The 17,026-nt window shown below is 44.3% G+C and overlaps 1 protein-coding gene across 1 annotated transcript in view; it reads right to left on the bottom strand.

The window, feature by feature from the left end:
- The window catches only part of RICTOR (RPTOR independent companion of MTOR complex 2), a 155,923-nt gene that overhangs the window by 8,051 nt on the left and 130,846 nt on the right, over nt 1-17,026 (bottom strand). The window contains exons 32-35 of the mRNA XM_074995627.1: nt 16,164-16,341; nt 13,451-13,535; nt 11,940-12,173; nt 7,187-7,345 (exon numbers count right to left, since the gene is read on the bottom strand). Of these exons, the coding sequence (XP_074851728.1) occupies nt 7,187-7,345; nt 11,940-12,173; nt 13,451-13,535; nt 16,164-16,341 (656 nt within the window). The remainder of the gene's footprint in view (nt 1-7,186; nt 7,346-11,939; nt 12,174-13,450; nt 13,536-16,163; nt 16,342-17,026) is intronic.

The raw sequence follows: 17,026 nt of genomic DNA, 5'->3' as shown, positions 1-17,026 counted from the left end.
GCAAAAACAACAAAAATCACTAAATATACTTTGTTCATTTAACACAACAGTAATTTAGTTTTAACGAGTGAGACTACAGCTTCGTAAGTATAGTAGTAAATATTGTGCTGTATATTTTACAACAATGTCTTAGAGATGCAACACCCAGCTACATTTCTGTTCCTGCTGTAGCACGGGCAGACCAGGTGCCAACTCTTGCCGAGACTTTATGCCACAGCTAAGCATGGACAAATTCATAGCCTGTTTCATCTGTGAGATAGTGTAGACAAGATGGGTACTAGACTAACAACAAAATATTTAGTCTTTACGAAAACCTGAAATATTACATTATAATGTGATAAAGGCATTGTAAGTGAGACTGCACACTATAATCCCACTTATATAAGTTCACATTTGTTACTGGGTTGGTGAAAGAGAAGTTACTCACCGTAGCAACGGTAGTTCTTCGAGATGTGTCCCCGTGGGTGCTCCACAATAGGTGTCGGGCTCGCCCGGCACCGCAGATCGGAAATCTTCCAGCAGTTTCTCCTGGATCGCGCATGCCCCGGTGCGTGCCACTCCCTTGCGCGTCCCCGGCCACGTGCGCGATCCGGTCCCCTCCAGTTCCTTGACCAACCACCTCGGATGCTCCTGAAAGACACTAGACAGAGATCTGAAGCGGGGAGGGTGGGCGGGTGGTGGAGCACCCACGGGGACACATCTCGAAGAACCACCGTTACTACGGTAAGGAACTTCTCTTTCTTCATCGAGTGTCCCCGTGGGTGCTCCACAATAGGTGACTACCCAACAGTAACCCAAGAAAGGAGGTGGGTAATCGGTTTATGTGCAGCTTGCCCCCGAAAGGACTGTTGTCGAGAGGCGGGTATCCTCTTGGAATACCCAATGTAGGGCATAATGCTTGGCGAAGGTGTCACAGGATGACCAGGTCGCCGCTCTACAGATGTCCTTCAACGCGATGCCCTTAAAGGAGGCTGTTGACGCCGCCACCGCCCTGGTGGAGTGAGCCCTGGGCCGGGCCAGCAAAGGAGTCTTTCGAAGTTCGTAGCACACTTTTATACAGGACACAATGTGCTTTGAGATTCTCTGTGAAGAGAGACCTTCTCCTTTTGATCTGGGAGCGAGAGAGACTAGAAGCCTGTCCGCTTTCCAGAAGGACTTAGTTCTGTCTATGTAGAAGGCCAACGCCCTCCTCACGTCCAGGAGATGCAGGCGTGCCTCCTTGCTGGAGCTGTGAGGCTTCAGGTAAAACGAGGGTAAAACTATTGGTTCATTAAGGTGGAACTCTGAAGAAACTTTTGGAACAAAGGCTGGGTGCAGCCGTAAGGTTACCGCCTCCTTTGAGAACACCGTGCAGGGCGGCGTTGCCATAACTGCTGCGAGCTCACTCACCCTGCGAGCTGACGTAATTGCAAGGAGGAAGGTTGTTTTTATCATAAGGAGACGTAGGGGAACCGTGGCTAATGGTTCAAAAGGTGGACCCGTGAGCATGCTGAGCACCAAGTCCAGGTTCCATGATGGTGGAAGCGGTTTCCAAGGGGGGTACAGGTTTACCAACCCCTTCAAGAACCTGGTAACGATAGGATGGGCAAATACCGTGGGCCCCTCCTCTGTATGCCGAAAAGCTGATATAGCGGCGAGGTGGACTTTTAGCGAGGATAAGGAAAGTCCGCCCCTCTTGAGGTCCAATAAGTATTCAAGTATTATTGGTATAGGAACGTCAAGGGGAGCTAATTGCTTGGCGGAACACCAGGCTGTGAATTGAGTCCATTTCTGCTTATAAGTCTTCCTGGTGGAGGTCCTTCGGCCACTTTCCAGGACTTGTTGTACTCCCTCCGTGCATGTACTTTCTAAGGAGCTGAGCCATGGATTAGCCATGCTTGTAGGCGCAGACTCTGAGGGTTCGGGTGCACTATGGACCCCTGTGCCTTCGTGAGTAGGTCCAGCGCCACCGGTAGAGGGAGCGGTGGGCGGTCTGACATGCGCAGAAGCAAGGGAAACAATTGCTGCCGATCCCATGTTGGGACTATGAGTATCATGCGAGCTCTCCCGCTTCTGGCTTTCTGCAAGACCTTGTGGATAAGCACTGTGGGGGGGAACGTGTAAAGTAGGGGGCCCTTCCATGGAATCATGAATGCGTCCCCCAGGAACCCCCGCCCCACTTCTGCCCTGGAGCAGTACCGGGGACACTTCTTGTGCTGTGTGGCAAACAGATCGATCTGGGGGAACCCCCATGTATGAAAGATCGGTCGTAGCAGATCGGAGCGGATCTGCCATTCGTGCGTGAGTGCGAAGAGCCTGCTCAGCTGATTTGCTTTCACATTGTGAGCGCCCGGCAAGTACGAGGCTTTCAACGTAATGTTGTTGGCGATGCACCAGTTCCACAGTCGAACTGCTTCCGCACATAGGGCACAGGATCTGGCTCCTCCCTGTCGATTTATGTAAAACATAGTGGAGGTATTGTCTGTATTGATCCTGACTACTTTGCCATATATGTGTTCTCGGAAATGCTTGCAGGCGTTGAACACTGCTCTGAGCTCCAGTATGTTTATGTGCAGTGACTGTTCCGCAGGGGACCATAGCCCTTGCGTCACCTTGTCGCCGATGTGCGCTCCCCATCCTATGTGGGAGGCGTTGGTAGTCAGAAAAATAGAAATTTGTGGTTGGTGAAAGGGCACCCTGGCTAGCAAGTTCTTGGGGTTTACCCACCACGCCAGGGATCTGCGCACCTCTGTCGCGGGTGGAACCACCCTGTGAACAGTGTGGGACGCCGGTTTGTAGACACTCACCAGCCAATGCTGCAGGCTTCGCATGTGCAATCTGGCATTCTGTACAACAAATGTTGCTGCCGCCATATGGCCCAGCAGCTGTAAGCACGTTAAGACCGGCACCGTGGGGCTGTATGTAATGACTTGCACCAGCGAACTGATGGCGCGAAAGCGGGCGTCGGGTAGGTACACTCTTGCTGTGATAGAGTTTATGCGTGCCCCTATGAACTCTATGTCCTGTGTGGGGTCAGTCTTTGACTTCGCGAGGTTGATGACTAGGCCCAGCGAAGAAAACGTGTCCGCTGTGACGCGTATCATGCGTAGGACCTCTGCCTTCGAGGCCCCTTTCAATAGGCAGTCGTCCAGGTATGGAAATATGAATACCCCCCATCTGTGCAGGTAGGCTGACACCACTGCCAGGGTTTTGGTAAAGGCTCTGGGGGCCAAGGAGAGGCCGAACGGAAGATCCCTGTACTGGAAGTGTTCCTTGCCGACCATGAAGCGGAGGAAGCGCCTGTGTGCCGGGTGGATGGTTATATGAAAGTAAGCATCTTGTAAGTTGAGGGCTGCAAACCAATCTCTATCATCCAGTGCCATGAGTATGGAGGCGACTGTAATCATCCGAAAACGTTGCTTGCACAAGTAGCGGTTGAGGCCCTGAAGATCTAAGATGGGCCTCCAGCCTCCTGTTTTCTTCTCTGTGAGGAAGTAGCGTGAATAAAATCCCTTCCCCTGGAATTGTTCCAGCACTCTTTCCACTGCCCCTATGAACATAAGGTGGTCCACCTCCTGTTTGAGCCTCGCCTCGTGGGTACCGTCCCGGAGGTGGGGCCTGGAGGGAGGCTTCATCGGTGGGAGCGACTGGAAAGGGATCGCGTAACCCGTGGCTATGATCTCCAGCACCCATTTGTCTGCGGTGATCTTTTGCCATTGGGATTGAAACGGTCTGAGGCGATGATGGAACAGGAGATGAGAGTGGCATTGCGCGATGGGAGTGATAGTGCAGCCCTCGACATGCCCGTCAAACTTGTTGCCTTTGGGCCTGTCCTGAGGGTGTACGGCTTTGTTGGGAACGTCGCCTGGGAGTTCTGTACTGTTGCTGCTGTTGATGTCGCCCTTGGTTGTAGCTCCGTTGATACTGCGTACGCTGTGGTTGGTGTGGGTAGTGTCTTTGCTGGGGGTAATATTTTTTCTTCCTATATGGAGGGGTATAAATACCCAGGGTTCTAAGTGTAGCTCTCGAGTCCTTACTGGAGTGGAGGACAGAGTCGGTTGAGTCTGCAAACAACTTTTGCGTGTCAAAGGGAAGATCCATGATCTTCGCCTGTAGATCCCTCGGGATGCCCGATGTCTGGAGCCAAGATTCTCTATGCATGACCACTGCTGTAGCCGTTGAGCGTGCCGCTGTATCTGCCACATCCAGGGCGATCTGGACTCCCATCCTCGAAGCTGCGTAGCCCTCTTGCACAACTGCCTTCAACACCGGCTTATCATCTTCCGGAAGTGAATCCATGAGAGAAGTAAGCCTGGAGTAATTATCCAAGTTATGGTTTGCTAGGTGTGCCGCATAATTTGCCATTCTCAATAGCAGGGTGGAAGAGGAATATACCTTCCTGCCGAACAGCTCTAACTTCTTGGCATCTTTGTCCAATCCCCCCGATTTGTACTGAGAAATCTTTGACCTCTGCTGGGACGATTCGACCACCAATGAGTTCGGTTGTGGGTGACTGAAGAGGAACTCCATGCCCTTTGCCGGGACGAAGTACTTCTTATCTGCTCTCTTGTTCACAGGCGGAATGGAGGCCGGAGTCTGCCATATGGTAGTGGCTGACTCCATAATGGCTTCGTCCAGCGGGACAGCAATTTTGGATGAAGCCGGGGGTCTCAAATTTTTCAGGAGTTGTGATGTTTCTCCTGCACTTCTGCTGTCTGAATGCCTTGCGTGAAAGCCACCCTTTTAAATGCCTCCTGAAACTGTTTAAGGTCATCTGGGGGAGTGAAGTCCCTGGGGGCCATGGCCTCATCTGGAGAGGATGAGGAGGAACCACTAGGGTAAACTTCCCTCGAACTCTCAGGTTCCTGCGGCTGACGGTACACCTGCTCGCTGGAGGATTGCGAAGGAAAGTCTTGGGGTTCTAAAATTAACTCCTCTTGAGATAACTGAGTTTCCATCCCCGAATGGGAGTGCCCACGGGGGTACTGGATGGCCCGGGGGGGCGGGGACTTGCCCCTGGGCGTAGGCCTGGGGTGTCTGTGTCCAGCATGATAAGAACGACCATGGCAGCATGGGCACGGGTCCGGGGACAGAGACCTGGACCACTCTCGGGGTGTGTACCCCCGATGCCTGGGAGAGAGAGACCTCCGCGATGACACAGATAGCGGTGACACTGGTTTGTGATAGTACTCCAGTGGATCCAGGCCCAGAAAGGGTGAAGGTGGCCCAAGCCATGGTGACATTGGTTGGAGGAATGGAGGAGGTGGTTCTGGATAGGCCGGAGGAGACCCAGGCCTTCTGGGCAGCGTGTGTAGCACAGGGGGAGGGCTTGTTGCTAGCAGCAGCGCAGCCCTGTCCAGAGAAGGGCTGCGGTGCCGGGCTTTTGCTTTCGCCTTTCCCCTCCCCTGCAGGGCTGGCACTGCCCCCTCCTGCGCCGGGGATCTCAGCCCCGCTGTCGGCGCCACGCTCAGCCCGCTCAGCTGCGGTGCCGCGCGGATAACGTCCTCCGGTGCCTGCAGGCTCCGTGCCTGTTGGCCCTGCACCGCTGCTACCGTGGGGGTCAGTGCTGCCGGTTCCGGCGCTTGCCTTGCCGACGCTCTAGGCGCTGCGCGTGCCGGCTGTTTCGTAATTGGAGGCTCAGCCTCTGCCATGCGCGGTGCCGCTTGCCTGAGTATGTGGCTGGGGGCTGTGCACTCCGTCTGTCCCGCTCGCTGAAACCGCCGGCAGGGATCGAGCTGGGGAGAGCTTCCTCCATTTTTGCACCGAGGGGGTGAGAGAAGCTGCCTTCCTCTTGTGAAACCCAGAGGGCCCTTCTGATTGCCTCTCCGGCACATCTGGCTGGAGGGCCTTATCAAACAAGAGCATTTTAAGACGCATTTCTCTGTCTTTCCTGGCCCTGGCCGTAAGCTTAGCACAGTGGGAACACTTCTGGGTAACGTGTGATTCCCCCAGGCATCGGATGCATTCACTATGCCCATCGGAGGCCGGCATAGCTTCGCGGCAGGACTCACACATTTTAAAGCCTGAAGAAGCCATCGCGGTGAGTCTGTTCTGTTAATAGGGTACTTAGCACCTAGTCCGTGCCTGTTTCCCCGAATCGCGGACACCTGCCTGCAGGCAGTGGGCGGCCTACTGGCCTTCACATCCACTCCTCTCTCTCTCTTTTATTATTTTCTTTTTTTTTTTTTAATACTCTCTTTGTCCTCTCTCTCTCTTTTTTTTTTTTTTATGAAAAGAAACAACAATCTACACCTAAAAACACTGTCCAATCTGACTCTGGCCGTAGCCTGAGCGGATTCCGTCTGCAGCCGATGGCAGTTGAGAAGGAACTGGAGGGGACCGGATCGCGCACGTGGCCGGGGACGTGCAAGGGAGCGGCGTGCGCCGGCGCATGCGCGATCCAGGAGAAACTGCTGGAAGATTTCCGATCTGCGGCGCCTGGCGAGCCCGACACCTATTGTGGAGCACCCACGGGGACACTCGATGAAGAATCTCAGTTACAGAACACAACTAATTTGGGGTCTCTGCTGTGGTGCTTGACCAGGAGCCCTGAGACTGGCATTCATGACTGTGAACCACTCCAAACAACATGGCACCTACCACTATATTTTTGCTTAGAACTGGGTAGCAGATTGACCTTTGAATGTGAATTAAGTTGTTTTGGTTAGCAAGGTTCCACTTTATTGTGAAGTAACTGTTACATTGAAAGAATAAATGTCTGTCCTAATATTTGAAAGAAATGCAAACTATAAAAAGCTCAACATTTATCAGTATACAACTGTTTACAGATGGTCCTCTATGCTATTTTAAAGGTTTAAAATATGGAACAGAACGATTTATTTAAAGAGTCATGTACAAAACAATTCAAAGATATTTTTCACTATGCTAACACTAGACTGGAAAAAATAAGATGATTAATTTGATTTAAATTGAACTACAGAGGAGTTTAATTGACTTGCCAAAAGGCCACACTGAGTAAACTGCAGAGCCAGGAACAGAACTCTGCTTTCCAGGCACCCAGTGTTGGTGCTCTGTGCCTGCCTACCTTTCTCATGATGACAGAGAAGCACCTAAATTGTATCTAAAAAGCCACTGCCGCTCAGTTACAGTAAACAGAAACAAACCATCTTTTTCCATATTTAAGTCAATGAAAGAAAATATTTAAAAACTAAATATGTTCTGAAAACTAGCAGGATTTCATGCTTACCTAGTACAAGATCTGTACTCTTGGTACTACTAGCTGAGCCATGGGATACTGCATCACTACACCCTGAAATCCCAGAAAACTTTGAGGAATGAGAAACCACATCTAAGTGATTATGTATGGTCTGCCCACACCAATCAGAATATGGAATGTCAGGAAAATCTGAAAAACAAATATAATCTATTTCAATTAAAAAAATTGAGACTATACAAAGTATGCATCTGAACAAAGAAGAAAGTAAACTGCGATGATTAGTCCACAAGATACTGATAATTGCCAGAACACAATTTGATATATTTTTAAAAGCCAGATGTTGACTCTGGAACAAAGTTTTACCTCAATATTTCCGAAGCTCTGACATTTTTCTCATAGATTCTATACATTTGAAAACTCAGCATTTGATGAAACAATAATAAATCACTTTTGCTTCTTCTAGTCTTATCTTTTGAATCACCTTGCCTAAAAATGCATAAAGCACACCATGTAGCCATCTGTACCAAACATAATCCACAGATAATCTGCACAGGAGGACCTGCTTCATTGGCATAGTACTTGGACAGCTTTCTATTCTTGTTACTGGTGAACAGGTCAATTACTGAGGCCAGATTCCTGCGAAATCAGCTTGAAGACTTCCTAATTCAGATATTTGTAGTTGATTGCACATCAGATCAGGCAGTTTATCTTCTGATTTAATTCTCTCTTTGTTGGTTTGTATTGCACAGTATTGTTCCTATGGAAAAGAGGTTCTTCTCAGCTGATGCCATTATCTCCATTGCTTTGGCATGCAGAGTTGAGCTCCGAGTTCCCCCGTTGCTGTTGATACATGCGACAACAATAGGGTTGTCCAACCAGACCAAACACTTCTGATAAAGGATCTTCCCCATGGAGTGATTAGTTTATGTGAAATCAGAAGGCCCATAAAAGGGTTAAACAGGGCTATGGATGGCCTTGTGTTCCTTTACCACTAAATAGGAGATTCTGAATTATCTGCACTCTGTGCAGGAGCAGACAGACATTTGACAGAGATGCTGAAGTCCATTCCCAGGTGAACTGTCCTTGTGGAAGGAAAAAGGGAACTCTTTCAGGTGTTTATTATGAAACTGTGCTTGAAGTTGCAGTGTCTGGATTGTGGCACAGTGTGCTGCTACTCTGGTTGAAGCTCTAATCAAAACACTATCCAAAATGAATATCGGTGAGTGTCATGAGACCAGAGTCTGCCAACGACCATCACCAGCATCTTGAAAGACCCTGGAGGCCAACAAAAACTGGAGCGTTATATACTTTTAATGGTTGTGGTGTGCACAAATTTCAGTAAGTAGTGGTAGCATAGATATATAAGGGTGTATTGACAGCCATCTTCTAGGTCCATTGATGAAGGAAAACTGATTGGGACAGAGATGCCATCACTAAGGCTAGGGTCTATATCTATTCTTGTTTTCATTTTTTGATTGTTGAGTTGAAAGAATTAGGACAACTTTGACTGTACACTTCTGAATGATGAAAAATGTGTGTAACCTGAAGAAACTTTTTTTTCAGGATACATTTTCTTGCTCCTATACCCACAATTTCATTTAGCATCAGTTCTCATTTGATGTGGTTGCATCAGACGGGGGGAATTATAAGACAAAATGAAGGGATAGGAAATTCACATCAACTCACTACCTCTTACCCACTTGTCCATGGTCAACTGTGACCATTCTTCTGAAGTGGGAAACTCTGCTTCCTAGATTCAAATCTGGACAGATGCCTATGTACACATTGTCATAAAGCTCCCTGTCCTGTCCTCAGGTATTTGTTTAGAAGAATGGGCAGAATTATTTCTTTCACTGGGCTATTAAAACCTCAAAACAGTATGTGGGGGGAGGGGAGGGGCTATTTCAGTTTAGAAGCAATGTCTGTCACAATCTAACTAACTTCTTCCCCAAACACTTGAGAGCCTGTGGATGACCAAGATTTCTCTGAAATGAACTTCTGCAATCTGGTCATGTTGCCTTCCTGCTGAGCTGGACGCCATGATCCTGATTTGAGACTCTCACTGCATCAACAGGGGACATCTACAACAGAAGCTGTTGTTACAGATATTTTCTTAATGTCAGATGGGAAGTCAAGATGGTCTGTCTCTCTCCTGGCATTATGGTTAACCAAGACAGGACACTTTAGCTCTTGTGATGAATGTAATGGCCATGGACATTGTGCAAGTGACCAGATAAGCCTCAAAATCCATTGGTGTCTTCCATCTTTCTATCAGTTCCATATTTGGCAAAGAAATCCCATTCAGATGGGATTATTGCATCTTTTGCGGTAGATGCCACTGCAGCACTGACCTTTGACATTTCTGTGTTGGCATTTTTTAACCAGATTCTTTAAGTCTCCTCAGGGAAACAACTTATTGAGGTGACACAGTGAAGGCATATAAATACCTGCTTTTAGCTTACCCTTGTTAGGGAATTCTCAGTTCTTTCAGACCACACCTTCAAAGAATGGGTGAAAGGTGAATGCTTTCTCAAATATTGCTCCTGTTGCATCACAAGGTCTCAGATTTAAACAGAAGACAATACCTTTGTTGCATCCTTCCTTAGCAGAAGGGGTGGTACTTTAAGTCTGGGCATAAAGGCCTGTCAGATTTCTAGCCTACATCTACACTAGAGGGTATTTTCAACAAAACAGGCATTTTGTCCACAAAATCCAGGGAGCAACCACAAGAAAAATGTGTTTTTTTGACAGAACTTAGCACTTTCGCCAACAGCCTTCTGCCTCTTCCCCAGGAGGCAGAACACCTTTCTTGACAGAATCTGTTGACAAAAAAGCCATGCGGATGCTCTGGGGGCGGGGGGGGGGGGTGCGTGTGCCACACAGGGCTTCCGGATCATCAGGTAGCTCTGTCTGCTGTGCTTCTGGTTGGACGTTCTATTGAGAGAGGGCCAGCCAATCCAGCTGCTCTATCAACACAGCAGATCACTTTTTTGATCAGCTTTTGTGTGTGGATGCACTTTGTTGACAGAAGTTTTGTCGGAAGATATCTTCTGACACTAACTTCTGTTGGCAGATTGCTATAGTGTAGATATAGCCCTAGCATTTTCCCTCATTTTTATTTATTTGACTTTTTTCACCTGGTTGGAAAGAGTTGCAACCTACATGTAGCTGGGGCACTCTTTCAGCTCTTCTATCTTGAGAGATCAGAATAAATCTCCCTCTCTGTCCTCCTACTCCAGGTTTCACTTCCTCTTCCTGGGGAATAGGACCTCATTGCTAGAATCCCCAGACATGGGTTGAGAAGAAAGGAAACTGCCTGTGGTCCTTCTTTACCCAGAGATATTAGGAGCTACTTTAGTACCTGGTGGGGAAATAGAAAAATACAACCTGATGGTACTTAAGGGTTTCTTTTTCTGATCTCCATCTACCCTAGTATTTACCTTTGGGCTGGTCATACGGTATCTTCCCCCTCGTTTGAATCTCTCCACATTATGCTCTGAAACTCTTGATCAGACTTTTCTGCATTTAAATCATGGCTTCTAGGAGTAGGAAAGGACCCAACAAAACTAACCCCATGCCTTGGCAGCTTGACGATTAGCTGGCTGTAAACAGACCCTTTGAAGAGCCTATAAATGATGCCTCACATAAGGAATAGCACACTGATTTAGTGTGGTGTCCACAGGAGCACTCTACCATGATTGTTTTGGCAGGAAAGTAATGGCCAGATCCCAGTGGCTAACACCACCCAGTTTTACCTGATCCAGGAGGAGGAGGGAGAGTAAAGCTCACCAGTACTGAAAAAAAAAATGATTAAAATTAAAGCTGACAAAGTGAATTTCTTATAAACTGCTGCTGTGGAGGCATAAGATTTGGCAGCAAGCTAGAAAATGACATGACCAGAAGGGGCCATGTTACAGCACTGAACTGCCCCTGGAAACAGAAGGCAGGGGGCATATAGGCTATATGCAACAAAATTGTTGGAGGGTATGGGCTGCAGAAAAAGGAAGTATTAAGCCAATTTAACAACTTGAGAACCGAGGCACTACTGTTGTTTTACACAACTATAATTCTATTGGAGACACCAAAAAGTTCACACAGGAAGTCTATGGTAGAGCTGGGAACAGAATTCAGATGTTTAGTCCAAAGTAGATCTCTAAGGTACAATAGTGAAGACCCCACCTATAGAGATTAGAACATCTATGTTAGCACAATCGGTTTTCCTAGAGACACCACAAAGAACACACACTAGAAAGCTCTGCAGAAGCAGATTCAGTTTCTCCACCACTCTCCTATCTATGAATTACTGTATTCCAAACCAGAAGTAATCACAGAAGAAAACCAAATCCCCTTCTGTTCACTGAATCACTCTCAGACAGACTGTCCAAGCAGGGTCTGGTTATTTCCATTTTAACTTACATATTGTCGGAAACGTGTTATTGCAGTTGGTTTGGAAGCGGTTCTCAGTTTTCTGAGCAGGCTTGAATTAGGCTTCAAATTTTCAGTTTATATATTTTTCTTCTTTAAAGAATATTTAAAAAAAATTGGAAAAAGTACGTATGCACACAGGTACACAAACATTAACATCAAAACAGAAAATTGGGAAATTATAGTCCAGATGTACCACTGCCGACTGCAAAGGAAAATGCTATACAAAGGAAACATTGCTATTGAAAAGGATGCATCATCTTTTTCATGTACACAACAGATTACATCTAATTTTTATCCAGCATTTCTATAAATCTCACAGATGCATGAATAAAAACAGTCATGGAGTCAAACTAACCTGTATGACTATATGCAGAGTTCATTCTGTTGTTATGCTGGTATCCCAGTATGTGGATACAGACACAATAAAGGCAGTTGTCATCTGTATGCTCCTGTAACCCAGTGTCTTCTGTGTTTTCTAAAAACTGAGAGGCATCTGAACGACTTGTGTTCATTATCTCTGTGAGGCTGATCTGCTGTCTAAGCATTTGAAAGGGACTTTTGACAACGTCAGTAGTCCCAGATGGATGGCCTGTTGACATATAATTAGAAATCAGAAAAAACAAGATCAAATTAAGTAATTATATTCTTTTAATTAAAACCTTTTAAATATTAACCAAGGACAATAATATTTTAAGTTGCAAAGCGGCATATCTCCAAGAAGAGTTATTTGTACTAAAAAAAACTTCAGTTTCTTTTCTGTAATAAGTCTCAATAAATCCCATGAAACAATTTTTTTCTGAGTAAGACAGTCAAAATACTGCAAAATTAAAATATATCCATGTATATAACTGCACACTCAAATTGAAGAAAATATGCACTGTAATACTGAATCTATTTCAACATTAGTAATGCAAAAATATACATAAATATAGACTCCTTTCAAAATAAAAGAACAAAACTTTGGCACAAACTCAATACACAAAAATAGAAGCAGATATTTGACCTGCTCTCTTAAATATGCAACAAAGTGATGGATGCATTCAAAATATTTTGTGTAACAGTTTTTCTGACAAGTTTGACAACCTCACACCACTTCAGAAAATCTGTTAAATATTTAACTTTAAAATTATCAAGAGGTGCACAAAAGAAGTTCAAAGTACTGAGGGTCAACGGTTAAAATTAGGGCAAGAAATAAAAACATCTACATAACATTAAATAATTAGGAAGCGCAAAAAAAAACAACAACAAAATCCTCCACTTTCCCTTTACATTGCCACTAACAATAATTCCTTCTCCAGTGACCCTTTAAAAAACACGTCTTGATGTGAATCCGGACAGTAGGTTGATTCTGGCTATCTTAAACTAAGAAGAGAACACATTCCCAAAGGAAACAAGGCATGATGGACCACCATTTTTTACATCAGGTGGTACTGGGATGGGGTATACAGTTCAAGGACCACTGCTGATCTCAATAGTTGCAGTATGTCACCAGGAGAGAGGTGGCATATCATAGGAAATCAAAAGCTGTAAGGCTATATAGACCAATATCCCATGGAAATACTCAACTGGTCAGAGCAGATCATCAGGCAGGGATAGAATGTGCTTACTTTAAGAAGCTCAGGTTACTACGCAGGTGAAGATGACTATCTATAGGTAAACAGAAATCTGACTAGCCTTCCAAATAACAAACAGCGACCAATAATTGGTGGAGACATGACCAGGACACCTTGGAAGGACAATATGATAAGGGACTGATGTACCATTATCGTGAAAAATCTAAATTCAGTCTTCAATAAGAAAAAAGGGTATGGCAAAGTCATGCTATATAACTAAATGGTACTGAAAAGAAAAAAAAAAAACAACTACCTCCTATATCAGATGCAAATACTCTAGTTTCACGGTCATCAAATGGAGGCATGGTTTTCTTTTGGAAGTAAGGCGTTTCCTTAACCTGAAAGATTTTAAATTAAAGTTATGCAGAAGTGTTTCAAGCAAGTCAATAAATAATCTTTGAACTAGTAACGCCAAAAAATTAGATTTTATTGAACTGGAAATTGAAGCTTAAGAACGAAATAATCACAGCTAGTTACATTTTTTTTATAATTTATATAGCTAACAGACAAAGTGCACACAATAAGGTACCTGTATCATTTGCTGCACCTACAAATATTTCTACAATATTATCCACATGAACGGTGCTTTAAAGACTGATCTCTGCTCCACTGAATTTAAGATATAACTAAGGGCTTGATTACCTGGGGAGGTTAGTGTGCAGAGAGCTCAGAAAGCGTCCACTCAGGGAATGAGTGTGGCGTATCTACTCTATACTAACAGCTGCTGCAGGCTTTTTCCCTCGTCTAGACAAACCTTCATATAAGGCAAAACACTTACTGGTAGAGGGTGAAAGCAAATATTGGAAGGGGGATTACAATAGTAAAGATCAAGGAATGAAGTGCTGTATGTAGTTTCACATCTTTTTAGTTTTTTGGTCTTCACTCTTTTGTGTACATGATGTTTAGATACTATACATTCACATACAGTAAACTCTCTCATATCCGGCATTCATTTATCCAGAACTCTCAAATAACCCACATTTTAACTGTAAGTAAATTTTAGTTACATTTTCCATAAGTACAGCATAGTGAAAGTAAATATAAATACATACAGCAAATACAGTATAAGTTTACAGTGTACAATGCTACTGTTGTTGATAAATAAAGTACTCTGCATACATTTTATTTCTTAATATCTAATATTGCTTTTCTTTAGAGATATGCATTGCTAGGTAGACCTTGCTATTATCCAGAATATTCGAATATCTGGCAACCTCTCAGTCCCAGGGCTGCTAGAGATGAAAGAGTTTACTGTGATATATGATAAATTCAATGGAATAAAGTCCGACAGAACAGATTTTGTACTGGAAGTTTAATCAAACAGAGTCCTAATCAGGAATTTGAAGAAGGAATGAAACTGTCTGGAACAGAATCAGGATATTCCACTATCCCTGAGGAATTGCCAGATGAGCTGAACTGTAATTCAGGATAGGGAAAACAGAATTTGGAACAAGCAGTGGTATCTGCAGCAATGAAATGACAATGATCGAGTCTGAATATGATACAAAATGATCAGAAAAGCGTACCGAAATGTAAAGAGTGAGGGTCACGCAAGAAAGATAAGTTAGGTACAGCATGCAGGATAGGGGAATAATACAACCATGGCATCACCCATGTTTTTAGAAATAGTGGTGTAGAAGAGGGGTCACGTTTTGAAGATAGATTTTCTTTTATTACTTATATCACAGTAGTACTTACTGAATTTATATGCTGTACAAACATAATGAAAGAATTTGTAGGATTTATCAAATCTGGACGTATGCACTGAAAAGTGCAGTAAAAATACACTCTGTGAAGCCAGGTAACAAGGAAGTTGGTGCAATTATAGACAGAAATGAAGATGACGACTTTGGAGGGTGAAGAGTTCTACATTGCACTATAGCTGTTCTGAGCTGGCACCATGAAGCCCATACATGTATGATATTAGGTATGAGTAAAGAGAGCTGCAGAATGTTAATAGTGGGATACAAAGGTAGATTTGGGAATTATCAGCAGAGACACAGCAGGTCTTAAGAAAACAACATTTACACAGGAGAAGCGCGCAGTAAGAGGAGAGGATGAGGGACAGAATCTTGACCATCACCACCAATGAGGTGAAGCCAATGAAGAAAATGTTTATGATGGAGAGTGTGATAAAAGGCACAGGCAAGTCAATGGTAAAACAGGAGGAAGTGATAAGCTATCAGCAGATCAAGGAGGGTAACAACACTGAACAGACTCTTTAAATTGGTGAGTAGTGAAAATAACCAAGTGCAGCAAAAAAGACATGAGATTACAGAGGATCTACAAAGGGTTAGAGAAGAGAACAGAGGCTGTAGAACATGGAGAGAAAAAGAAGAGAAATACAGCAGTCATTATTTCATGAGGTGAATACACTGCTAATGGCAAAAAGATTTCGCGAGGACAGATCAAATTCATATGGGTTGGGGAGAAAAAAAATGTTAATCAATTATACCACTGTTAGTATAAAATAATGCCAACAAGAAATCCTATGGTGATGATGCACAAGGTAGTATCACATATGTAACTGTTAGCAAGTGCTGGGACTTCAGCCTGCAGTAGCAGAGGGTTTTGGTTTTTTTTTACTTTACTTAAAGTTTAAGATACTTTTATATTGTTATCTAAGAACGGTTAATTTAAATGAAAAACTCATTTCCAAAACCATGACCACCACAACTAATTAGAACTTTTTAGTAAGTAACTAAAAATAGGAAGATTAAGATAGATTACCTAATTAGTCTTAAGATTATACAGGACAGTTTGTTAATACAGGAAAGTTGCCCAACTTCAGAAACGTGCAACTCAGCAATTTCAGTGTGCTGCTATTCCTACATTCACATATCTCCTGACTGAGGTAGATGAGAATTTCACACATTTTAACAGAACACTAAATTTTGCCATTTTTCATGAAAATGCAAACTCATTTTTATTCCGTATGTCAGTTAAATACATTAATGTGTACATACCTGAAATATTTCATTAATATCCACTGGGAGAGCAAGGCCAATGTAATCATCAGTGCTACCATATGTAGCATTGGATACCATAGACCGAAGAGAGGAGGAACGCTGCAGTGTGTTTTGGTTAATAGGGCTTAATAAATCTTCTTTATCTAGCGAGGCATAACTTAAAGCTTTCGGGAACCTGTATCATTAAAAAGAACAAATGACAAATGTCTAAAAACCACTCCTTGTAGATTCTTCACCTATAGGTGAGGGTTGTTAGCGCTGCCTGCTATTAAGGTTGCTGGACACACATTCCACTATAAGAGACTTTGCCAAACTTTAAGCACTTGGGCTTAAACTTCCCATGCCAGTTGCATGCGTTAGGGCTGAAAATTCTGGGGGGAAATTTTAGCCAAAGCAGTTGATCTATTTCCAAGTACAAGGTCAAGGAAGTATATATTTTGCCAATGTGAAAAAAGTCTGATAATTTCCTTTGTGTAATGAGCACTTCCCCCACCACTCCCCCATGCTTTGAGAAAAGCACCTGAAATTTGGCAGCTGGTGGCATCTGTGCTATATCCAAAAATTTGGCTAAGTTTTTTTTCCTTTCTTTCTTTTTTCTTGGGGGTGGGGTGTGTGTCACATTTTGTACATGCTCAGTAGAGATTTTAGATTTCAGTGGCTAAATTCTCCAAAGACCCCCATCTACATCGGGCATTTTCCTGGGTCTGAGCAGGATTCTCTCTAAAGTTGCAGCTCAGGGTACTACAGGCCATTCCAGGTCTAGAAACTTGGAAGGGAGCACTGACACACTCTCCTGCACTCTGAAGGATTTCCCTGTCCCAGCTGGGTTCAGACAAAGTAGAAGAACAGAACACCTGAAC

Source organism: Carettochelys insculpta, chromosome 5, assembly GCF_033958435.1.
Source record: "Carettochelys insculpta isolate YL-2023 chromosome 5, ASM3395843v1, whole genome shotgun sequence".
NCBI lineage: Eukaryota > Metazoa > Chordata > Testudines > Carettochelyidae > Carettochelys > Carettochelys insculpta.
Note: the sequence above shows the minus strand (reverse complement) of the source record. Positions and strands in the feature narration are given on the sequence as shown.